At 48.6% G+C, this 24,831-nt stretch overlaps 1 protein-coding gene across 1 annotated transcript in view; it reads right to left on the reverse strand.

Annotated features, from left to right (window-relative positions):
* Positions 1–3,957: 3,957 nt before the first annotated feature.
* B4GALNT2 (beta-1,4-N-acetyl-galactosaminyltransferase 2) overlaps positions 3,958–24,831 on the reverse strand; it is a 65,664-nt gene continuing 44,790 nt past the window's right edge. The window contains exons 5-12 of the mRNA XM_053211842.1: positions 24,131–24,237; positions 23,072–23,109; positions 20,575–20,755; positions 19,658–19,744; positions 9,737–9,924; positions 8,660–8,800; positions 5,996–6,215; positions 3,958–5,466 (exon numbers count right to left, since the gene is read on the reverse strand). Of these exons, the coding sequence (XP_053067817.1) occupies positions 5,276–5,466; positions 5,996–6,215; positions 8,660–8,800; positions 9,737–9,924; positions 19,658–19,744; positions 20,575–20,755; positions 23,072–23,109; positions 24,131–24,237 (1,153 nt within the window). The 3' untranslated portion in view covers positions 3,958–5,275. The remainder of the gene's footprint in view (positions 5,467–5,995; positions 6,216–8,659; positions 8,801–9,736; positions 9,925–19,657; positions 19,745–20,574; positions 20,756–23,071; positions 23,110–24,130; positions 24,238–24,831) is intronic.

Genomic DNA, 24,831 nt, shown 5'->3' on the forward strand with positions numbered 1-24,831 from the left:
ACAAATTCCTCTTTTCTGAAAGTCATTACTGTAGTAATTTTCCTGAGCAAGGCGCTGGGAATCCGTGGATAGAGGGGAGACGGAGAGAGCAGGCTCGAGCTCCCCCTGCAGGCCAACACAATTATTTGCACCAGCTTGCCCTGATATTTGGTGTCTCGCAGAAGTATCCGGAAGGATTCCTTCACTACCTTTGCCCTCCTTCACCATTGTAAAGGATACTTCACTTTCACTGCCCTGGAAGGAAACTTGTGTCATTGCTTTGGTCCGGGCTGCTTGCTCGTGTCTGAAATTCAAGGCTCGAGGGAGGCCTGTGTGCCTGTTACTGTCTGTGACCCGATTTCTGCTTCCAAACCACCCAAGGAGAAGACTTTTCGTTTATGCTTTTCTGGTTTGAGAACAGGCGGACACACAGAATGGTTGTATGATTCAGGACACTGTGGTTATAAGTAACAGGAGCCAACTCAAATTAGGTTAAGCAAAAAGGAAGAATTATAAGGGTATAGCGTTTCACAAAATCCCAGGGCAGGACTGTAGCCAGACCTCGGGGAAGAACCAGAAGGCTAGCAGGCGTCTCTCATTTCAGCTTCTCCTTGAGCACACGTTGCATTTTTTTTTTTTTCTAGCTGCAGGCGGGCCTTCTCAGCCCCTCAGTCCACGCGGTGGAAGGGGCATGTCGCAGCTCCTGCGTGCGTGACATCTGACGTCCGGCCACCCGGAGAGCCTTGCTTTGCGGGACCGATTCAAATTCCAGGAGACACAGCCTGGCTGGCCGTGGGTGCAGGAGCCTGACGCTCTTGGTCTGATACATTTTGACCAGGCTGTGGAGTCACACACTCTCCGGGTAGTTGATCCGCCTGGAAAGTTGGCTCGCAGTTTAGGCAAACACCCTACAAGAGCTCCGTTTGAACTACTCTTCCCTGCTGGACTAAACGGTTCCAGATCTTGGGACGGGGGCGGGAAAAATGTGCCTGGCTGGAACATACCCACGACAAGGACAGCATGTCAGAATAGTCCCCGCTGAAGGACCTTGCAGGACGCTCTCGTTTCTGTGAAAGCACACAACTGTGTTTTCCTATAGCATGAATGCAATATTTACTTAGGAAGGCAGACATTTTTCTGGAAGCAGGCCTGGGACAAATTAAATAGCTGTCTCAATATTTAAATATTGTAGGGGCACCCGGGTGGCTCAGTCGGTTAAGCATCCGACCCTTAGTTTCGGCTCAGGTCCTACGCTCACGGTTGGTGGGGCTGAGCCCCACGTCGGACTCTGAGCTGACAGCCTGGAGCCCGCTTGGGGTTCTCGCTCTCCCTCTCTTTGCCCGTCCCCCGCTCACGCGCATGTCTGTTCTCACTCTCGCTCTCTCACAATAAATGAACATTTAAAAAATATATTTAAATATTTTATTTATATCTTAACTATTTAAAAGTATTTCAGTGTTTAAAAGCTAATAATCACTGAAACTAGCAAACTGTTAAGATACATGTTCTAGCCTCTTAACCTTGACAAATCTATCTTTATAATGGCAAAATCACGGGGCACCTGGGTGGCTCAGTCGGTTAAGCGTCTGACTCCGGCTCAGATCGCGTCCTCACGGTTCGTGGCTCGAGCCCCATGTCGGGCTCTGTGCTGACAGCTCGGAGCCTGGAGCCTGCCTCCGATTCTGTGTCTCCCTCTCTCTCTGGCCATCCCCTGCTCATGCTCTATCTCACTCTCTCTCTCAAAAATAAATAAACATTAAAAAAAAATTTCATAATGGCAAATCGCAAATATTGTCAAGCTGTGGCTTCCACAGGACTAAAAGTTGGCAAGATACCGAAGCAATGGAATTTAACAATCATTGAGCATGTCTGGTTGTTTAGTTCATGCACTGGTGACACATGGATAAGAAAAAATATGTACTCAAAAATAAATAAACATACTCAAAAAATAAATAAGCATTAAAAAAAAGAAAAAGTAGATAATGAATATAATTCACAATTTATCCTATATTTATGCCATATGATGTAACTTTCTTGCTTTTGTTTCCACAAATTATTGGAATTTGTGGAAATTCGCTAATTATGTTTTTATAATCGACATTTTTCACGTAATTTGTAGCCAATGGCAATTTGGGCTTTTTGTTTGTTTTTTTAATTTTTTTAATGTTTATGTTCGAGAGAGACAGAGACAGAGCACGAGCAGGGGAGGGGCAGAGAGAGAGGGAGACACAGAATTGGAAGCAGGCTCCAGGCTCTGAGCCGTCAGCACAGAGTCCGATGCGGGGCTCGAACCCACGAACTGCGAGATCATGACCTGAGCCAAAGCTGGACACGTAACTGACCGAGCCACCCAGGCACCTCGGTTTTTTGTCTTGGTTTGTTTTTTTTTTTTTTGCCAATGACAGCGCTAAACTGTCAACAAACTATATCCAATGGACCGAAGACAGCCTGTATGGTTTAGTTTGGGCCCCACAAGCTCAGAATTGTTTTTACATTTTAAAGGGTTATGGGGAAAAAAAAAAAGAATATGTGATAGAGACCTTAAGTGGCTCACACAATCTAAAATAATTACCATATTGTCCTTTGCAAAAATTTTGTCAACCCTTAATCCAAAGTGTGCCCTGAGGTCTGGTCTGTGAGCTCTTTGCTACCTCTCTGCCTGGAGATAAGGAGGTTGCATCAGAATTAAAACCATCTAGATCCTTCAGCCCGTTGTTTTAGTTGAGCCTGTTTTTCGTGGCAAGACTTTCTCAATGAAGGACGCAGTGTGTTGACTACCTTTTGACACATGCTCTTTAGGAATCTGTAGACCTGCACACTGAGTCGCAATAATCCAAGGAATTAAAAAAATAAAAGACGGTTGTGTTCAAACTGCAAGAAATGTACCCTAAGGGTAAACTGAAGCCAATGTTAACCATTTTTAAATTAAAGTTATTTTGCATGTTTTGAAAGTGATTTTTCTTCTAAAATTGGAGCACCTGGCTTGCTCAGTTGCTTGGAGCATGTTGACTCGATCTCAGGGTTGTGGGTTTGGGCCCTGGGTGTGGAGACGGCTTTAAAAAAAAAAAAAAAAAAAGATCTTAAAAAAGAATTGTAAATACTCAAAATGATCTATTAAGATTAAAAGGCAAAATCAAAATGATAATGGACAAAAGCTCATTTAAAAACCCAATTTAGGGGTGCCTGGGTGGCTCAGTCGGTTAGGCGGCCGACTTCGGCTCAGGTCATGATCTCACGGTCCGTGAGTTCGAGCCCCGCGTCGGGCTCTGGGCTGATGGCTCAGAGCCTGGAGCCTGTTTCCGATTCTGTGTCTCCCTCTCTCTCTGCTCCTCCCCTGCTCGCGCGCTGTCTCTCTCTCTCTCAAAATAAATAAACACTAAAAAATTTTTTTAAAAAAACTAAAGAGTACAAATGGTTTACTCTTTTTAAATGTCCCAGAAGACACTATGTGCAGTTGTTGTGAAAACTACGCTGATTTTTTTAGCGCTTTTATAGCGCTTTTAGAACCACGACTCTCCTGCCCTGTGTGGGATCTGAGAGGAAGAATTTAACAAATTAAAACATTCGTCTTTTTCTCTTCCCTAAGCATTTTGCAGCTCAAGTCTTACCTGCATCCAAAGAACGGCCTCAGGCTTTCACTGAGCCCCGGATGCAGCCGTCTTTTGAAGACATAAGGTGTGGAGAAGCATTTCCCCGGGGCCTGAATGCTGTTAGTCCCAGGAGTGAATATCGAGAGTAACAGAGCACTGGATCCGAGTGACGGAGATGCCCAGATGTTCGTCAGCAAGCACATGTGATATACAAGGTTCTCTAAAGGTTCCAGATAGGGGCTTTTCTTGCCTGGTTCTAAAGGCAGGACTGGATGGGACAATCCAACATGGTCTTCCTATATAGCTATGTTATTGGAGGTCAAGTGCATGGACCAGCACCGAATGTCCCTGTTAGTTAAAGCTGCCGCAGCTTTTGCAATAGAATCTTTATGACCTACACAACGGGACGAGGTATGCGTTCAATTCTGGGTTTGGGAGAATTAAAAAAAAAAAAAAAGATTGCCAGCGTATATCCATACCCAGGCAAGCCCGAATTAAACAAAATCAACCTGACTTTCTTTATTGCAGGACTTCTCAGAGCCTACGCTAACGTGAATTAGCGAACTGCCATGCTAATTCACATGTGCTAATGTGGATCGCAACTTTCCAAGAGGGAGCTACGTCTTGCGGTATTGTCCAAAATCATCGGACCACCAAAACATTTTTCATGACGTTTTATTCCCAGCCCACAGCCCCGTTTTCAGAAATCCTGAACTCCCCTCGACGATCTTCCGCAGGAAAGAGTGGAAACCCTAATGGCAGGGCTAATACAGCACTTGGGGAATCTGCTGACTCCTGAGATAACAGAAAAAGCCTTCCTCAACAACATGTGATGGCTCCTCTCTGCAGACGACCAGGGACTTGAGTGGTCAGCAGTTGGTGTCCAGTTTCCGGAAATGCCATCGCACTTACTCTGTTTACCACGGCACCTTGCTTAGCACGGGGTCGGAGTTCAATCCCTGGCATTCTGGAAATGTGTCCTTGCGGTGGTGAGTCTGATGCCAGGGAAACCTTTGTTCTGGTGGACGGTGGACTCCAGCGCTGTCCCCCCCCCCCCCCCCCCCCACTGCCTGAATCCCCTCGGCTTCTAGCCTCCCGACAAGCTCACTTCACAGAACCTTCCTCAGCTGCCCGGGCATTGGTCACCCTTCCTCCTCTGCTTCTCCGAACCTGGCTGCACGATTCCGCTTAGCGGACTCGACTGGACCAGGCTGCAGCCTCCTGAAGGCAAGGACCCTGCGTCATTCACATTATCGGAGCCCCCAGGGTGACAACAAACAAACATTTGTGGATGCCGGAAGTGGTGCCGCTGACCATGATATAACTTCTACCGAATAACCCTCAAAACCCCAGCAGCCACTCTTTCGACCAAGGATACAACCCACCATGGACTCTTTTGCGTGAGGTCAAATGAGACGATGCGAGATGCTGTGTGTCCCTAACTGGTAACGGGTCCTACAAACAAATAATGACTGTTGTTGATACGCCTCTATTGCCCCTATCGGGGGTTGGTCCCTTTCTAACGACCCTTAGGCTCTGACGGGCATTTCTCGTCCCTGAGCCTGACCCATCTGCCCCACCCGCTGGCTTATTCTTTCCAACATCCGTCTTCTCAGGAGTCTGTACTTGGGTATCCCCAGCACCAGTCCCGCTGTTGTGGGTCCCACGACGGGTACGTCTAGAGCATTCCTGATGCCCGGGCACCTTTATGTGGAGCACTGGAGATGGTTCTTGAAGTAATGGAGAGCCAGCTTGAACTGGATCTGGTCGTGGGTGTTGGTCCGGAACGTGCTGTACATCTTCTCCAGGTCTGCCTCTGGAGAACGGGCCTGGTGACCTACGATCACTTCTGGGCACGACCCCACAAGCAAGCTCCCGAGCCCATCAATAAAGAACTCTGTGAAGAGAGGGATCAGCTAGAGAGACCCCAGGGCCATATCCCAGGGGTCCCGGGCAGGGGGCAGGGAAGGGGGGGGCGCAGCAGGGGGCAGGGCACAGTTTATACCCCTCGGGAGGTGGAGCCCATGCAAAGCCACCTGCCAGGCTGGTGAGTGCGAAGGAATTCATAAGCACGTTTCTCAGGGATGTGGCCAGAGACACAGAGACAGAGAGACACAGATCAGCTTTCCGGCTGGACAGAACTATGAACTCCCGAACTGAGGGAGCAAGAGGGGAACGAGGGAGGGGACCGACCTATAGGGGGAGGGCGTCTCACATGGGAGCAGCCGTTGGGGGATAAGAGGCAAAACGAGGGGGGAGAAAGGAGGCAAGAGAGACCTTGAACTCCCTAGTCTGGGGGAAAAGGGAGAGAGGCCCAGCGTGGCAGGCAAGGACCACGATCGGTGGTGCGTGTCCCTTGGAAAGAACAGACTCCTGAGGTCGGTCCGGAGGCCAGAACCTTCCTCACCCTTCCAGCTCTTCCCCACCTGAGTGAGCCACTCGCCGCAGGCGGGGGTCGAAGCCAACTCTCTGCAGTCGCTCTGTGTGGGCCAGGAAGAAGTTGACCACGCCGCTGGTCACCACACAGCGGGGGAAGCCATCCAGGGGTCCGAAAGAGCCTGGCCTCCGGTGAAGACAGTCCCCATTCTGACTCCGCTCCAGCAACAGCTTAAACTGGAACACGTTCCCGAGCACACTGCCACCTACCTGACCCGTGGGCAGAGAGACGCGCGTCAGAGAACACAGACTTGATATTCAGGTTGCCTCTGCCAGGAAGCCTTCCTGGACTGAACCTCAGTCACTGATGAGGGAGCAAAAGGCAGGCTGAGGGCAAAGCAGAAGCTGACACCCCCCACTCCACCCCCCACCCCCCACCCCCACAGCCACGGTGGGATGTGCCCAAGGTTCCTCAGGCACTCCTGCCCGAGAACAAAGGAGAGGTGAAAACAAATGGTTAACTGATAGAGATCACAGTCCTGCTGGACCTGAGTCCCCCTCAGTTTGCAACTCTGTTGATTTACAAGAAAAAAGTAATCTCAGAAACATAGAGAGTCGATTTCCTGGGACCCTCATGCCACCCTCCTCTCCAGAGGACAGAAACTCTCATATAACCAGTCGCTTCTCACACACTTATAACGCTTAAGGGTCCCCTCCTTGTGCTATAATAAAAACACATTTTTGCACCGAAGGTGTCTCAAGAATTCTTTCTGGGCCCATCGGCTCCAAACCCCAACACTCCAAACCACATCAGTTACCAGAATCACGCCTGGGGCGCCTGGCTTAAGCATCTGACTTCTGCTCAGGTCATGATCTCACCGTTACCGCGTTCGAGCCCCGTGTTGGGGTCTGAGCTGACGGCTCCGAGCCTGGAGCCTGTTTCAGATCCCGTGTCTCCCCGTCTCTCTGCCCCTCCCCTGCTTGCGCTCTGTTTCTCTCTCTCTCTCTCTCAAAAATAAATAAACATTTTTAAAAAATGTAAAAAAAGAAAAAGAAAAAGAATCACACCTGTTCCGTATCTACCCTTCATACTATCCCTTGGATTCACTCTTTTTGCTGTCGCAACATGCCTTTCCACACACCAGCAAGGTCCGTTGATCTTTTCATTCCTTCCTTTTTAAAAAATGTTTATTTTGGGGAGAGAGAGAGAGAGAGAGAGTGAGCAGGGGAGGAGGAGCGAGAGAGAGAGAGAGGGAGACAGAGGATCCGAAGCAGGCTCCAGGCTGACAGCACATGAGCCTGATGCGGGGCTCGAACTCACAAAGCAGGAGATCACGACCTGAGCTGAAGTCGGACGCTTAGCCAAGCGAGCCACCCAGGCGCCCCCGACCTTTTCACTCCTGCTCACCCCAGGAGATCTCGCTGCTGGGAGCAGAAAGCACCATGTCCAAAGGGCAGACAAGTCTGCTCCGCTTACCCTACAGCAAGCTCGCTCTTTCCAGAAGGTAAGTCATTCCCTCCCACAAGGCGGAGCAGTGCTTGGGGGCCCGCAGCAGCCTGCGTGCACAAGGGTCCCTTTGTGGAGTCACCACTGCCGGCCCTCCTGCAAGGGGCCTTGTGTCTCGAGCTGCCTCCCTCCCCCTGCTCTGCTCCTGGCCCCCCCCCCACCCACCCCCACCCTGAGAGGAGAGAAGAATCACCACTTCTTTCCTTCTTCATTCAGCAAATAGACCCTCTGAGTTTTAAGTGGACTAAATTACGATACAGCCAGAGAGAGCAGGGGAGAGGGGCAGAGGGGAAGAGAGAAAGAGAGAATCCCAAGCGGACTCCACGCTCAGAGCAGCGCCTGATGCACGGCTCGACCTCACAACCCCGGGATCGTGACCTAAGCCGAAATCAAGAGTCGGATGCTTAACTGACTAAGCCACCCAGGCGTCCCTTCTTTCTCCTTCTTCTTCCTCTTTTTTTTAACCTCAATAAGGCTACGTACGCTTTTAAAAACGTTGTACCCTTCCCTTTTTTTTTTTAATGATGTGTGACAGAAGGGCGCCTCGGGGGGCTCAGTCGGTGAAGCGTCCGACTTCGGCTCAGGCCGTGATCTCACGATCGTGAGATCCGTGAGATCCGTGAGATCACGGATCTCAGGTCCATGAGTTCAAGCCCCGCGTCGGGCTCTGTGCGCACAGCTCGGAGCCCGGAGCCTGCTTCCGAGTCTGTGTCTCCCCCTCTCTCTGCCCCTCCTCGGCTCACGCTCGGACCCTCTCAAAAATAAATAAACAATAAAAAGTGTTTACAAATAATAATAATAATACAATAAAACAAATCAATGGCGTGTGACAGCAGCAGAGAGCACTGTTCTGTTTCCCCTCACACCGGTCCGGGGAGGAAGTTAGAAGTGATCCCATAAACACACCGTTTTAAAGATAGAACAAGGGTTAGGAGCGGAGCAGGGGTGGGGCGGGGGGGTCATTTACTCAAAGAAAAGTAAATATGGAGGCAGAGACGGAGGCCGCACACCTCCTGATCCCCAGTGTGGCGCTCTCAACCCGAGCTGTGCTGGCTTACCCATCTCCTGCATGAGCCCCTCGCCCTCCCGGGAGCCCTCCCTCCCCTGCCCCTACCTCTCTTCCCTCCCCTTCCCCTTCCCTCTCTTGGCTGTCTCTACAGATTGCAGCGGGGGGGGGGGGGGGCAAAAAGCGGCAGCTCAGCCTTACCACGTCCAGTTCCGTTTTCTCTAGGACATCCACCAGCACCTCAATCTTGGTCTTGTCGTTGAAGAGAAAATCATCATCCACCCAGAGAACGTATTTGGTGGCGACCTGAGAGATGGCCAGGTTCCTACCGGCGAACCAGCCCTGCGGGTGGAATGAGGGGAGATCAGAGGTTGCCGGCCCCGGGCGCGTGTTAGAATCCCCTGGGAGCTTGCTAAGTTCCCAACAGCCAGGCTGCACCCCAAACAGGAGGAAGGACAGGGACTCCCTGAATCAGAGGTTGACATGAAGAAAAGGCCAGGAGGGGCGCCTGGGCGGCTCAGTCGGTGGAGCGTCCGACTTCGGCTCAGGGCGTGACCTCGCGGTCCGCAGGTTCGAGCCCCGCGTCGGGCTCTGGGCTGGCAGCTCGGAGCCTGGAGCCTGCTTCCGATTCTGTGTCTCCCTCTCTCTCTCTGACCCTCCCCCGTTCATGCTCTCTCTGTCTCAAAAAATAAATAAACGTTAAAAAAAAAAAAAAAAGAAAAGAAAAGGCCAGGAAGCCCTTCGTTGGTCCCAGGGCCAATGTGGGGTGACCGGAGTCCTTTCCCGCCTGACTCTGTGACTCTCTCTCCACTTCCCCTCCTGGTGCCTGGAAAGTGTTGGAGGGTGGGACGCTATAGTATATATCATCCCCTCTTCTTTCTGTGTGTCCTTGCAGGAAAGGGTATGTGAAGGAGAGAGAAAGGGAGAGAGGGGGAGTGCCTCTAGCTTGGGTGGAATCATAGGGATCACGAGGTTCTCTGCTCTTGAATCTGCAGGTCAGGAATCCTTAGGATGTCCGACACCTCAGGTCACTTAGAAAGACTAATGTCCACACCAAGCGTGAGGAAAGACGGACTGATCGCCTCGTTAGTGCAGAAAAGTAAGAGTGACCCGATTTCTCTGTGAAGGTGGAGTCAGCAACGGGGCTCAGAGAAGAGCCCCACCCCCTCCACCCCAGATTCGGGCTTCCTTGGGAAGGCCACTCAGGCAGCCCCATCCAGGGAAGAATGGACTCTGGGTCCCAGGACCCAGATGCCTCCCCATCTGCCGGGGACACACCTTCCCAAAGGGCATGGTGTAATACTCCACATGGTCGTCGTTAATCTTCAGGGGCTCCTTGCTGTCATCGGCCACGATCACGGTCAAGTCTGGGTAGAACTCCCGAATGCTCCGGAGCATGGTCATGAGCTTGTGGGGACGGAGGAAAGTTTTGGTGGCGATGGTCACCAGGTCTCTGAGCTTCCTCTCTGGCCAAGAAAGGGTGGATGTCATGGACAGACACTTCTCCACAGAAGACATCCAGATGGCCAACCGACACATGAAAAAACGCTCAACTTCACTCATCATCAGGGAAATACATATCAAAACCACAATGAGATATCACCTGACACCTGTCAGAACGGCTCACATGAACAACTCGGGCAACAACAGATGGCGGCGAGGATGCGGAGAGAGGGGATCTCTCTCGCACCGCTGGTGGGAATGCAAACTGGTGCGGCCACTCTGGAAAACAGTATGGAGGCTCCTCAAGAAGTTAAAAATAGAACCGCCCTACGACCCAGCAATTGCACTACTAGGCATTTATCCAAGGGATACAGGTGCTGTTTCGAAGGGACACGTGCCCTCCCCCCATGTTTATAGCAGCACTATCGACAATAGCCAAAGTATGGAGAGAGCCCAAATGTCCATGGATGGATGGATGGATAAAGAAGATGTGGGATGTCTATACAATGGAGTATTATTCGGCAACCAAAAAGAATGACATCTTGCCATTTGCAGCCACGTGGATGGAACCGGAGGGTATCACGCTAAGCGAAATTAGTCAGAGAAAGACAAACATCATATGACTTCACTCATTTGAGGAATTTAAGATAAAAAAAAAAAAACCCAGATGAACATAAGGGAAGGGAAGCAAAAATATTATATAAAAACATGCTGAAAGCCATCACCCCATCCATGGCTTGTGGGCGACAGCTCCAGATCCCTACAGCAGTGCTCCCTCTCAGAATGACAGACGTCATCATTCCAGAAACCCCTTTTGTAAAAAAATTTTTTTTTCAACGTTTATTTATTTTTGGGACAGAGAGAGACAGAGCATGAACGGGGGAGGGGCAGAGAGAGAGGGAGACACAGAATCGGAAACAGGCTCCAGGCTCCGAGCCATCAGCCCAGAGCCCGACGCGGGGCTCGAACTCCCGGACCGCGAGATCGTGACCTGAGCTGAAGTCGGCCGCTTAACCGACTGCGCCACCTAGGCGCCCCAGAAACCCCTTCTGTAAATACCTGTTGCACCATTACGTCAGCTCCCCTCGGGTCTGAGGGAGTGAGAGAAAAGTGATCGGTGGAAAGGGTCAAGTAAATCGTGTTCAAGGGCCTGTCAAATGAATCATTTCCTCCCTTTCCTTGGGCCACGAGACACCTCGGGTTCTTTTGTGGGAAAGAGAGAATCCGGGGCGTGAATTACTATAGGATGTGGTCAAGGTCGGGGACTCCTGGGTAAGTTCGTGGTGTAGCTTTCTGTTCGAGATTCCTTAGTTTTCCCGATATAGAGCAATCATAAAGATACAAAGATATCGCCATGCTCCAAAGCACACAGTAGTTCCCAAGGAACAGAAATAAAAAGCCGTTGAGCGGGGCTGGAGCTGGGGCCTGCTGCATTCTGGAACCAGAAGCATCGGCGGAGGCTGATTCTGAGGGGTGACCGAATTAAGGTGTCTCATGGGACGTGCGGGTCCAGAGCCGGGCTTTTTTTTTTTTTTTTTTTTTTTTAGTGCTTATTTATTTATTTTGTGCGTGTTGGGGGGAGGGGCACAGAGAGACAGGGAGGGGAAGAGTCATAAGTAGGCTCCGCGATGTCAGCACAGAGCCCAGTGGTGCACGCCATCCCACAAACGCTGAGATCATGACCTCAAATCGAGACTCAGACGCTTGAGCGACTGAGCCACCCAGGCGCCCCCAGAGCCAGGCTTGTTGCTAGAAGCCACAGAATGGAGCTAAGTTGCACAGCCTCCATCCCTCGCCACCTTACTCCCTGCCAGGCAAGGAACCCCAGGACGGCTATCAGCCCTGCACACACGTCTGGGCCCAAACAGAAATGACGCCACCCCAACCCCCCCAAGCCATGACCTGTGCCACGCCACCGTCGGGCCCAGAAACTGGCTCTTCCATAAGCCCGATATCACCATGAGGCAGAGTCCGGAGAGGGAAGGGAGAGAGAAAACAAAACAAGCAAGCAAAATCTCCTACTCAGGATGAGCTCACCCACAAAAATTACAAAACACCCAAAGAAAAATTAGGATGAACAACAGCCAATGAGTCCACCACGGATTGACCACAGAGATGAGCCCATTCCAGATAGACTGGCAATAACAGAGGAATCCAAAAACGATTTAAAATGAGAATGCTTAAAATTTTGAAGCAATATGGGGCACCTGGGTAGCTCAGTCAGTTAAGCATCCAACTTTGGCTCAGGTCATGATCTCGCGGTTCATGGGTTCGAGCCCCAAATCGGGCCCTGTGCTGACAGCTCAGAGCCTGGAGTCTGTTTCATAGTCTGTGTCTCCGTCTCAATCTGCCCCTCCCCCATTCATGCTCGCTCTCTCTCTCTCTTTCTCTCTCTCTCTCAAAAAGGAACGTTAAATTTTTTTTAATCTTTAATATTTTGTTCTTTTTTTAATGTTTATTTATTTTTGAGACAGGGAGAGACAGAGCATGAGTGGGGGAGGGGCAGAGAGAGAGGGAGACAAAATCTGGAGCAGGCTCCAGGCTCCGAGCTATCAGCACAGAGTCCGATGCGGGGCTCGAACTCATGGGCTGTGAGATCATGACCTGAGCCGAAGTCGGACGCTTAACCGACTGAGCCACCCAGGTGCCCCATTTTTTTTTTAATCTTTGAAGCAAGAAATAACAGAATCACATGTATGAAAAAGAAAATGAAATAAATCAGGCATAAGTGAAATGAAAATATTTGGATATGAAAACAACTTAAAATTATAGAAAATAAATGGTAAGAACCAAAAGAGGGACGTGACTTCACATGTATTAGAATGTTTTTAAAAGCAAAAGAGAATGCTATGAACAACTTTTATGACCCCAAATTGGTGATTTTATATCAAGTGGATAATGCTATAGAAACACTTAAAAACGGACTCAATGTACATACAGATCAATAAGCACTAAAGACACAGAGAGTTGATATTTTAAAATTTCTCCTTTTTCTCTCGCTTCTTCCCACTCACATTCCTTCCCTTAACCCCCAAACACCTCCCCCACAAACTTAGACCAAAGACAAAAAAAAAAAAAAAGAAAGAAAGAAAGAAAGAAAAGAAAAAAGACACAAGGACCAGACAAGTTAAAAGAAAAAAACTTCAAGGGACCTGTAATTCCTGTATTGTTACAATTCATTTCAGAAAATTAGTTTAAAAAAAAAAAAAAAGGAGAGCTACTCAACTCATTTTATGAGACTGTATAATATAGATAACAAAACTGGGCAAGGACATTACCAGAAAAGATAGTCTCAGTTTTGAACACAGGCGCAAGAATCCTAAACAAAATAGTAGCACATTTAATTCAGCATTTGGTCAAATGACACACTGCCATCCAAATGGGTTTGTTGCCGTGGATGGAACTGGAGGGTATTCGGCTGAGTGAAGTCAGAGAAAGACAGATATCACATGTTTGCACCCATATGTGGAATTTGAGAAACTTAACGGAAGACCGTGGGGAAGGGAAAGGGAAAAAGTTGTTTCAAACAGAGAGGGAGGGAGGCAAACCATAAGAGACTCTTAAATACAGAGAACAAACTGAGGGTTGATGGGGGTGGGGGAGAGGGGAAAACGGGTGATGGGCACTGAGGAGGGCACTTGTTGGGATGAGCGCTGGCTGTTGTATGGAAGCGATAAATCATGAGAATCTACTCCCAAAGCCAAGAGCACACTCCCAAAGCCAAGAGCACAGTGTATGTTAGCTAACTTGAAAATAAATTATATTAAAAAAAAAATGGGTTTGTTGCAGAGGCGCCTGGCTGGCTCAGTCTGTAGAGCATGTGATTCTTGGCCCGAGATCAAGAGTCCCACACTGGGCATCAAGATTACTTGAAATAAATAAATAGAATAAAGCAGTTAAAAAAAAAAATGGGTTTGTTCCAGAAACGTGAGGATATTCCGCTGCAGGAAATTAATCAGGGACTCCTGGGTCGCTCAGTCAGTTACGGGTCCAACTCTTGATTTCAGCTCAGGTCATGATCTCACAACCGTGAGATCGAGCCCCACGTTGGACTCCATGCTGGGTGTGGAGCCTGCTTAATATTCTCTCTCTCCCTCTCCCGCTTCCCCTCTCCCCCACTCACGTGCTCTCTCTCCCTCAGAGAAAGAAAGAAAGAAAGAAAGAAAGAAAGAAAGAAAGAAAGAGAGAGAGAAAGAAAGAAAGAAAGAAAGAAAGAAAGAAAGAAAAGAAAAAAAGAAAATCACCCAATGTAAATCACTACATGAACCCAATTAAAGGAGAAAAATTATTTCAACGGATGCAGATAAATTATCTGATTAAAATCCAACACTCATCCATAATAAAAACTCTTAGTAAGAAAACAGAAAATAGAAGGTAGAAACAGAAAAAGCCTTGGCAATAGAAACAGAAGGAAATAACTTTCTTAGCCTGATACATTTACCACTCCCACACAGCAAACATTAATAGTGTAGCACTAGAATGCTCAGGAACAAGTCAAATCACCCTCTAGGACTCACTGCCACTATTCAACCCTATACCGGAAGTTTTTGCCAAATGGAGTCAGACAAGAAAAAAAAAGTGTAAGAATTAAAAGCAAAGGAAGGGACAAAAAAAATCAGTACTTATCTAAGAGACTCTATGTTTGTGTTTAAACACATCATCAATAAGAGGGCAACAAAGATGCTTTTTATGAGTCCAACGTTTGAAAGTCACTGATGTCCTGGGGCTCAGTCAGTTAAACGTCCAACGCTTGATTTTGGCTCAGGTCGTGATCTCACGGTCACGGGATCGAGCCCCACGTCACAGTCTCTGCTGAGCATGGGGCCTGCTTAAGGTTCTCTCTCTCCCTCCCTCTGCCCATCTTCCCTGCTTGCATGTTCTCTCTCTCTCTCTCTCTGTCTCTCAAAAAAAAAAAAAAAATCACTGCTGTCCTGTATATTAGCAACAACGAATCAAGAGGTAGAAGAAAAAGATCCAGGGACACCCGGGTGGCTCAGTGGGTTAAGCATCCAACTTAGGCTCAGGTCATGATCTCGCGGTTCGTGGGTTCAAGCCCCGTGTCGGGCTCTGTGCTGACAGCTCGGAGCCTGGAGCCTGCTTCGGATTCTGTGTTTCCCTCTCTCTCTGCCCCTCCCTCACTCATACTCTCTCTCTCAAAAATAAATAAACATTAAAAAATTTTTTTTAAAAGAAGAAAAAGATTCAATTCACGGTAACAATAAAAAACATAGAGCACCTAAGACTAAGTCCAACAAAATGTGTGCAATTTCTTTACGAATAAAATTACAAAATAAATTAATGATTGAAGAGCTTATGAAGAGACTATTCGCAGAAACCATAAGATGGAAAGGTATACCAGATTCGTGACTGAGACTATTCAACCTTACCAAGTTGCCAACTCATCTCTAATTCATCTATAAATTCTATGATATGCTAATCAAAATCTCAAGGGATTTTGGAGGAGCTTGATGAGAGGATCCTGAAATTCTAATGGAAAAGTCAAACACCAAGAAGAGTTAAGAAAATGTTGCAAACGAAGTACAGTCATCCTGAAGTATAGATTTTTTTAAAAAATTATTTATTTATTTTTTAATTTTTTTAACGTTTATTTATTTTTGAGACAGAGAGAGACAGAGTATGAAGAGGGGAGGGTCAGAGAGAGGGAGACACAGAATCTGAAATGGGCTCCAGGCTCTGAGCTGTCAGCACAGAGCCCGACGCGGGGCTCGAACCCACCGACTGTGAGATCATGACCTGAGCCGAAGTCGGACGCTTCACCGACTGAGCCACCCACGTGCCCCTAAAAAAAAAATGTTTAATATTTATTTATTTTAGAGACAGAGAGAGACAGCGGGGGTGGGTCAGAGAGAGGGAGACACAGAATCCGAAGCAGGCTCCAGGCTCCAAGCTGTCAGTCAGAGCTGGACACGGGGCTCAAACTCACGGACTGTGAGATCACAACCTAAGCCGAAGTCGGATGCTTGACTGAACCACCCAGGCGCCCCCTGAAGTATAGATTTTATCCCCACTAGATGTAAAACTTATTATACAGCTTACTGAAGTCTTATGGGATTGGCCCAAGGAGAAACAGACCAATGCAACCCAACAAAGCCAAGATTCAGACCGCTGCATATATGAAACTTGGTATGTGACAGACTGGTCACACAAGCCATGGAGGAGGAGGATAGATAGGCTCATTAATAATGGTGTGGGGACAATATGCTATTCATATACAAAAAAATCAGATCCCCAGCACATGCTACACATAAAAATAACTTGCGTGGGGATTAAATATCTACATGTGAAAAGCCAAACCTACAACTTTGAAAAAAAAAATACAGGAGAATATCGTTATGGCTTCAAGGTAAGGAAGAATTTCTTGAGCAAAGCACAAAAGAGCAAAAGGGAGAAAAAAAAATCACTTCTACTACATTAAAGGATACAACTTACACATAACAAACGACGCCAGAAACAAAATCAAAAGGCAAGCCGCAGATTGACAAAAGGTCAGAATCTAGAACTTCACACCATAAGGTACGATAACTTTTATGAACAGCTCAAAACCACGCCCAATGCTCTATGCGCATGCGCGCGTGCACACACACACACACACACACACACACACACACACACACGCGCGGGTGGGAATAGAAATTTACGTATGAAATGTACAAAAACCAGGAAAAGAAAGATATATGTGATCATTTGTTAACAGAAGGGAGGGGGATAAGATTGTGGAAGTTTCTACCTAAAAATAACACCTTGTCTTTAAAGCAAACCTGAAGCCAAAAAAGAAAACAAATTATGTGAATTTCTTGTACTTAATTCTCTTATTTTTGAGATAGTTGTGTTAGGCAAATATTTTAAATCCTTCTCCCTGGATATTTCATGCTATTACCCTTAAATAGTAATTCAATTTGTATTTTGAATAGACTCTATTTGGATAGAATAGACTTTGAATACATACATAATATATTCAAAAAGTGCCAAGCGGTTCAAAATTCTGAATATATCGAACGTTATACCATGGAACAATTTCTTCCCATCTCTGTCCCCCAATGAGGAAACCAGGAGGCAACCAATGTTACCAACTTCTTGTTCGTGTTTCCTTAATCCAGCAATGAATGTAGATGCATTTTTTTTCTCTCTTCCTTTTTACAGACATGGTAGCTTACCCTTCCCTCTCTTCTGTACCCGCCTATAACTTGGAAATCATTTTGTACCAGCATAAAAAGAAAACATCTCCTCCTGTTTTCCCCCTTCCCTCCTTCAGAATGCCACTACATGGAATATCATTATATGGATGGACCCCACTTGATCTAACCAATGCATCCCACTACTCAGGTTTTTGCTGCAATAAAGGACCTCAAACAAACGTCATTTCACACAGATACAATCATAGTATGATAACTTCTAGAAGTGCCATTGCTGGCCCGAAGGGAATACACATCCCAAATGTTGATAGATATTGCCAAACTACCTCCAGAAAGGCTATGCCAATTTACACGTCCCACGGGGGTTCATAAGAATGCCTGCTCCCTGGGGCACCTGGATGGCGCAGTCGTTTAAGTGTCTGACTTCGGCTCAGGCCATCATCTCGCAGTTCGTGAGTTCGAGCCCCGCATCGGGCTCTGTGCTGACACCTCACAGCCTGGAGCCTGCTTCGGATTCTGTGTCTCCCTCTCTCTCTGTTCCACCCACGCTGGAGCTCTGCTTCTCTCTCTCTCTCTCTCTCAAAAATAAAGATTAAAGAATTTTTTCAAAGAGTGCCTTCCCCCCACTCCTCCTCCAATCCTTTCTGATATGAATGTATTTCACATTTGTGCTTTTTTTTAAGCGTGGGACTGAGTACATATTTTAACGGCTAAAAGTATTGTTGGATTTAATCTGTAGCAAGCTGTGTATTTTTCCATCGGCTTAGTAGGCATTTTTTTATTTTTTTTAATTTTTTTTTCTTTTTTAAAATTTACATCGAAATTTATATCCAAATAACATATAGTGCAACAATAATATCAGGAGTAGATTCCTTAATGCCCCTTACCCATTTAGCCCATCCCCCCTCCCACACCCCCTCCAGGAACCCTCAGTTTGTTCTCCATATTTATGAGTCTCTTCTGTTTTGTCCCCCTCCCTGTTTTTATATGATTTTTGTTTCCCTTCCCTTATGTTCCTCTGTTTTGTCTCTTAAAGTCCTCATATGAGTGAAGTCCTATGATTTTTGTCTTTCTCTGACTAATATCGCTTAGCATAATACCCTCCGGTTCCATCCACGCAGTTGCACATGGCAAGATTTCATTCTTTATGGTTGACAAGTAATACTCCATTGCATATATATACCACATCTTCTTTATCCATTCATCCATCGATGGACATTTGGGCTCTTTCCATACTTTGGCTGTCGTTGATAGTGCTGCTATAAACATGGGGGTGCCAGTGTCCCTTCGAAACAGCACCTGTATCTCGTGGATAAATGCCCAGTAGTGCAATTGCTGGGTCATAGGGTAGTTCTCTTTTTAGCTTTTTTGAGGAACCTCCATACTGTTTTCCAGAGTGGCTGCACCAGCTTGCATTCCCAAGTAGGTGTTTTTTTGAAACATTTATTTATTAAAGTAATCTCTGCACCCAGCCTGGGGCTCGAACTCCCAACCCCCAGAGTAAGAGACACACCCTCCACCGAGAGCCAGCCGGGTGCCCCGGCTTATTAGGCGTTTTTATGGATTCACAGGCGCTTGCAAATAAAAGCACACCTTTGACTTTAACGCGTGCTGAAGATTTTTTTTTTTTCCCAATTTGTTCTTTGTCATTTGCCTTTGCCTTTGGTGGGTTTCTGCCATAAAAACATTGAACAATTTTGGGTATTTTACGTGGGTAGTCTTTCCTTTCTGGCCTTTGTGTTTTGTGACATACTTAGAAAGGTCTTATACTCTAGGATTGCTTTTTTTTTTTTTCATTTTTTAATGCTTATTTATTTTTGAGACAGAGAGACAGAGCATGAACAGGGGAGGGGTAGAGAGAGAGGAAGACACAGAATCCAAAGCAGGCTCCAGGCTCTGAGCTGTCAGCACAGAGCCCAACATGGGGCTTGAACCCATGAACCATGAGATCATGACCTGAGCTGAAGTCAGACGCTTAACCAACTGAGCCACTCAGGCGCCCCTAGGATTGCTTTTTTTTTTTTCACTCCATGGATTTTTTTTTGCTCTAGCACTTAAAAATATGCGATATTTGATTAATTTGGAATTTCTCTTGGTATGAGCTGTAAGACAGATTCAACTTTCTATCTTCCACGTAGCTCCACAGCTGTCCCATGGGATTTCTTGGCTAACCCATCTTTTTTTGCCCTTTAATTTGAAAAGCTGCCTTCATTACATGGTAGAATTCTAACATGGTCGTTTCTGGATTTCCAGTTGGACTTCCATTGATACATCTAGCCACGTCCCAGTACCATTCTGTTCTTGTTACTATTACTTATTAAGACATTGTCATTCGTTTGTTTTTTTCAAAATAAGCCCAACCATATAAGTTAAATATGATTAAGCGATATTAGGAGCGTGTGTCCTCGAATCCGCCCCCCACCCCACCCCCACCCCCACCCCCACCAAGCAAAGCTTGTTTGTCAGGAATCCAATCAGAGCTGTTATTTTCATTGAATCTCCTCCTCCACCTCCTGGGGGCCGGGGGGGGGGGGATGCCTTCCGAATGTCACCAAAAGCTCTGCAGGATCCCACCCTGGAGCCCCGGGGGCAAGGGCCTCACCTGGTCCAGGGTCATACAACCTGGGCATGACAGGATGGTGGATGGTCACTGGAAATCTGGCGACTGAGGACTTGGACTCCAGACTCACTGGAGGGAGACAGAAGGGCAAGGTGGGCAGCACCGCGTCTGGTCACTTTCCACGCTGCCCCAAGGAAGCCGATTTGAAGCCAGGTAAAGGCCCGGTAGAGAATGTCCCGCCTGGGATGAGACTGAAGACCCCATACGTTGACAGCATTCTGGCACCTGACTTGCTCTGCGTCCCTGGGGCAACCTGCTGACTGCCCCCCCCCTTTTTTTTTCAATTAAGTTCTATGCCTCACACGGGGCTCGAACTCACGACCCACGAGGCCGAGAACAAGAGTGGCATGCTTTATCGACTGAGCCACCCAGGCGCCCCCAAAGGGAAAACAGCGACTTGAATTCATCCGGAAAGAACCTGGGACTGCCATCAGGGCGGCAAGGATTGTTCTCCCAGGGAATCCCTGGGGTGGGGGGTGGGGGGTGGGGGTGGGACACAAAACCACTGCCCTTGGGACTGGGAGTTCTCCCACATCCCTCTTTCCTGTCAGTGCCCAGGACGAGATACCGATGCGCAGACTGCTTCCCTCCCCTCCCGCAGCTGAGAGCTACAGATAACGGGGAACAGGGCCCGATGGCTTCCAGGTACACAGCACGAATGATCCGTCCTCACAGAGAGGTACGTGTTCTTTCCTTCCAGTCATGCTATGGGGTCAGTGGCAACATGGGGATAATATGGAATACAGTACTTGGGAAGGTGAGACATCCAGGGTTAGAAACAGGAGCAAGGCAAGCGTGCTAAATGCAGGCGGGCTTCCTGGAGGAGGAAGACTTTGAGAGGGTCCCGTGGCTGCCTTCCCGCTCCCTTCGCATTTTGCCCTCCAAGCACAGGCTCTCACCCACATCCACCCTGGGGTGCTGGTACACGGTGCTGGTGTATGTCAGGTGCTGGAGGACGAAATTCAAAAGCTGCCGGTTACTGGTCGAAACGGTCAGCTGCTTCTGGCCTCTGCCCTGCACCACACTGTCCGGGACGTCAGCAAGGGTGTTCAGGGTCCCCAGAGACGCTGTCAGCGTGACCTAGGGTGGAGGAGGTAGAAGGACGCTGAATGCGAGGAAAGGCACATACCCGGGATGGCCAGCAGGGGGCAGGGCACAGGCGGGAAAGAGGAGGCTCTCCGGGGTGCTCCTGAAAGCTGGGGTCTGGCACCGCAGGCAGTTGTAGCTTTACTCTCAGCAAAGTAGAATCAAGTCCTGGGGCCTGGAGTGTTCCAGGGCCACTGCTCTCTCATCCCTTGGCTTACAGGATACCATTCTTCTAGATTTCTGCCTACTGCCGCGGGCTGCATCTTTTGACTTTGGCTGCCTCTTCCTCCGTCTGACCTCCAAATGGAGTTTTTCAGGGTTCGGTTCTGTCCCCTTTTCTCTTCCTACTCAACACCTTCTAGAGGAGGCGGCTTTATGTATATATGTTTGAAAGTTTATTTATTTATTTTGAGAGAGAGAGAGAGCATGTGCCTGAGCGGGGAAGGGGCAGAGAAAGAGGGAGAGAGAGAATCCCCAGCAGGCTCCACACCGGTCAGCCACGGGGCTCGATCCCACAAACCCCGAGATCATGACCTGAACCAAAACCGAGAGTCATACGCTGAACGAGCTGAGCCACCCAGGCGCCCCTAGAGGAGGCATCTTTAAATATCATTCATAGGCTGTTGGCTTAAAAATGTATGTCTCCAGGGGCTCCTGGGTGGCTCAGTCAGTTGAGGGTCTGACTTCGGCCTAGGTCATGATCTCACAGTCTGTGGGTTCGAGCCCTGCGTCAGGCTCTGTGCTGACAGCTCAGAGCCTGGAGCCTGCTTCACATTCTCTCTCTCTCTCTCTCTCTCTCTCTCTCTCTCTGCCCCTCCCCCACTCATGCTGTCTCTGTCTTTCAAAAATTAATAAAATGTTAAAAAAATTTTTTTGGGGGGGCGCCTGGGTGGCTCAGTCGGTTAAGTGTCCGACTTCGGCTCAGGTCATGATCTCACAGTCTGTGGGTTCGAGCCCCACATCAGGCTCTGTGCTGACAGCTCAGAGCCTGGAGCCTGCTTCGGATTCTGTGTCTCCCTCTCTCTCTGCCCCTCCCCTGCTCATGCTCTGTCTCTCTCTGTCGCAAAAATAAATTTAAAAAATTTAAAAAAATTGAAAAAAAATTTTTTTTTAAATGGATGCCTCCAGCTCCCATCTCTCGGAGCCCTAACTGCCCGGCTGTTTGCTCTGCTAGGAAATTCCCCAGGCGACTAACTCAAAGTTAAGTCTTCGAGACCGAACTATTGATTTTTCTCTATCAACCTGTTTTTCACTCTCTCCTTGCTTCTCCCGGCCTCGTGAATGGAGCCTTCATCCATTCAACTGGTGACGTCCCTGATGGAGGTCACTGCTATTCTGAGGGAGTCCTGCCGGGTCTACCTTCAACACGTAGCTAGGACTGGTCCCCTTCTCTCCATCCCATTGCTACTCCCTAAAGCCCCTCTCCTCTCCTGCCTCCTCGTCCTCTGTGCATCCAGACGTCTTTTGTGAAAGGTACACTGGGTTATGTCACGTCTGCTGAGAACGCTTTGGTCAGCGGGAAGGTGTTTTCTGAGATCCAAACTAGAGACACTGAGAGAAGAGCAGTGAATAAAACCAACTCCGCACCTTCCAGAAGCTTCTATTCTGGTGGGGGAGGTCAGCCACCAGTCTATCACGATGCATATAAAATAACTCAGGTACAGAAAGGCACCCTGAAGAAGATATGAGAGTACTGGGAAAGTGGCGGGGCGGGGCGTGGGGGGGGCGGGGAGTGCTTTGCTGGGAGGGGGGAAGGCCATCGGGAACTGAGTAGTTTTGCAGATTTGCTCACTCATCACCCATTCCAACCTCTGGCATGCAGAGTGGGAAAACTAAAACTACATTTCCCAGACTCCTTTTCAAATTAGGGCTCTGGATGTCTTTTGCCTCCAACCCATCAGCTCTACGCGCAGGAGAGCTGGATTTGGAGCGGTGTTAAGCGGGCCACGGAAGGCTAAGGGCACGGAGCATCGGTCTTGCCAGAGCTCACCCTGACAGAGGCAACATGCACAGAAGCCACGGCCGTGGCCGTGGCTGTGGCCGCGGCTGTGGTCGCAACTTCCTCTTGAGGCGGAAGCAGCAGCATCTGTGATGGCCCAGGTCTTTAGAAGTCCTCCTCGGAGCTCCGGCCGCTGGAGTTCATGAAAATCATGCCTTCTGGAGGCACCCTTTCTCCTCTCCCCACCTGGGACTCATGTCAGATATTCAATCTGGATAAAGACTCTGTCAAAATCTGAGACCAGCCACCACTGGGGAAGCAGGGTGTAGACAGGAGGCCAAGTGCAAAAAGGGGCTGGGAAGGGGACTTGCCTTATAGAAGGGGGCGTCTTGTCCTTCAAACTGAAGGCCTGGAAGACACAGATGAGAGGAGGAAAAAAAACACCAGTTGAGAGGGTGTCAAAGGTTCCCTGACGCTCCTACCCTCCCGGTGGATCCTATACATCCTTCCAGAATCCCTTCAGTGTCCCCTCCTACCCAGGGCATCTGCCGAACACTCCTCTCTCCCTGGGGGTTGTGTTAGGGGCTGTCCCCTGTCCTCAAATTCCAGTGGTTCTAAAGCTTCTGATGCCCACCCTCAGCACTGGACGGGGACTGTGAATTTAATCTAGCACTTTCCAGGCATCTCTGTTACTGAAGGGAAGGCCGCAACGGATCATACTATATATGAGGTTTCTAGAACAGTCAAATTCACAGAGACAAGACATTCTACTGAATGGTGGCTGCCACGGGCAGTGGGGGGAAGGGACTTAAAATTAAATTCGGTACAGAGTTTCAGTGGGGGAAGATTAACAAGTTCCGGAGACGGATGACGGTGCCGGTTGCCGAACGATGAGAATGTAATGCCACAACCCCGTGTGCTTCAAAATGATGGATACGGTAAATTTTAGGATATGCACATTTTACAATAAAAAAAAGGAAATCATCCGTGAAATTGGCAAAGTAACATCTACCTCACAGGGATGTGGTCCCGAACTAGAGACGTGTCTAGAAATCCCTCGTTGGAGGGGCGTTTTAACCAACATAAATACTCTTTTCAATATGCTGTCCCAGGAGGTGGGCTCATCTTGGCCTGTTCCCATGAGTGACGGGACGCCAAAAAGCCAACGATGTCCTAAGAGCCCTTGAGGCACACAGATTTCTGTCCTCCTCTGTGTCATCTCGGGTCCCCTGGGAGGTCACCACTACTAAGGGTGATTCCCAGGGGCGGAAACAGTGAGACCGACATTCAGCGAAATCACGCCAAATTCCTGCGTTGTGCTGAGCATACAGCAGGCACTCAATACACGACTGTCCCCTTCCACTCCCCAATTTTGCTTCAGAAGGGTTATGAAAGTTGCCTGGCTCCTCTCCAGACGGAGACGTACCTACCTGGGAGGGGAACCGTGTGCAGGGGCATCACCTCTACCCCATGGACCGGGTACCCAAAGGGGAGGTTGGGCTGAGCCAGCAGCGGCGGTGAACGGGGCAACCCTTCCCTGCAGGGGACAGAACCGGAACCATTAGCAGCCGCTCTGACGTGTCTCCCCGGTCGGTTCTTTTTTTTTTTTTTTTTTTTTTTAATTTTTTTTTAACGTTTATTTATTTTTGAGACAGAGAGAGACACAGCATGAGCGGGGGAGGGTCAGAGAGAGAGGGAGACACAGAATCTGAAACAGGCTCCAGGCTCTGAGCGGTCAGCACAGAGCCCGACACGGGGCTCGAACTCACGGACCGTGAGATCGTGACCTGAGCCGAAGTCAGACGCTTAACTGACCGAGCCACCCAGGCGCCCCCCACCCCCCGGTCGGTTCTTAAAGTGGTGCCTGTGTCCAGAGCTTTGTGCTGCCAGGGGGGAGGAAGTGAAAGTGGATTGCCCTGTGCACCCCTCCATCCCCTCCCTCCTTTATTCCTGCCCTTCCCTCCAGCCTTGAATCCCACAAAGGAATCGAGGCAGTTTACAACAAGGCACATGCGAAATCCGAATCACAACCAGCGAAAAAGAAGAAACAAAATATTCGGAGCATACGGGCCAACCCAGCTGCGGTAGCCCCAAGCCAGGGTCACTTCCTGGTAGCCAGGGTACAAATGGG

This window comes from Acinonyx jubatus, chromosome E1, assembly GCF_027475565.1.
Source record: "Acinonyx jubatus isolate Ajub_Pintada_27869175 chromosome E1, VMU_Ajub_asm_v1.0, whole genome shotgun sequence".
Lineage (NCBI taxonomy): Eukaryota > Metazoa > Chordata > Mammalia > Carnivora > Felidae > Acinonyx > Acinonyx jubatus.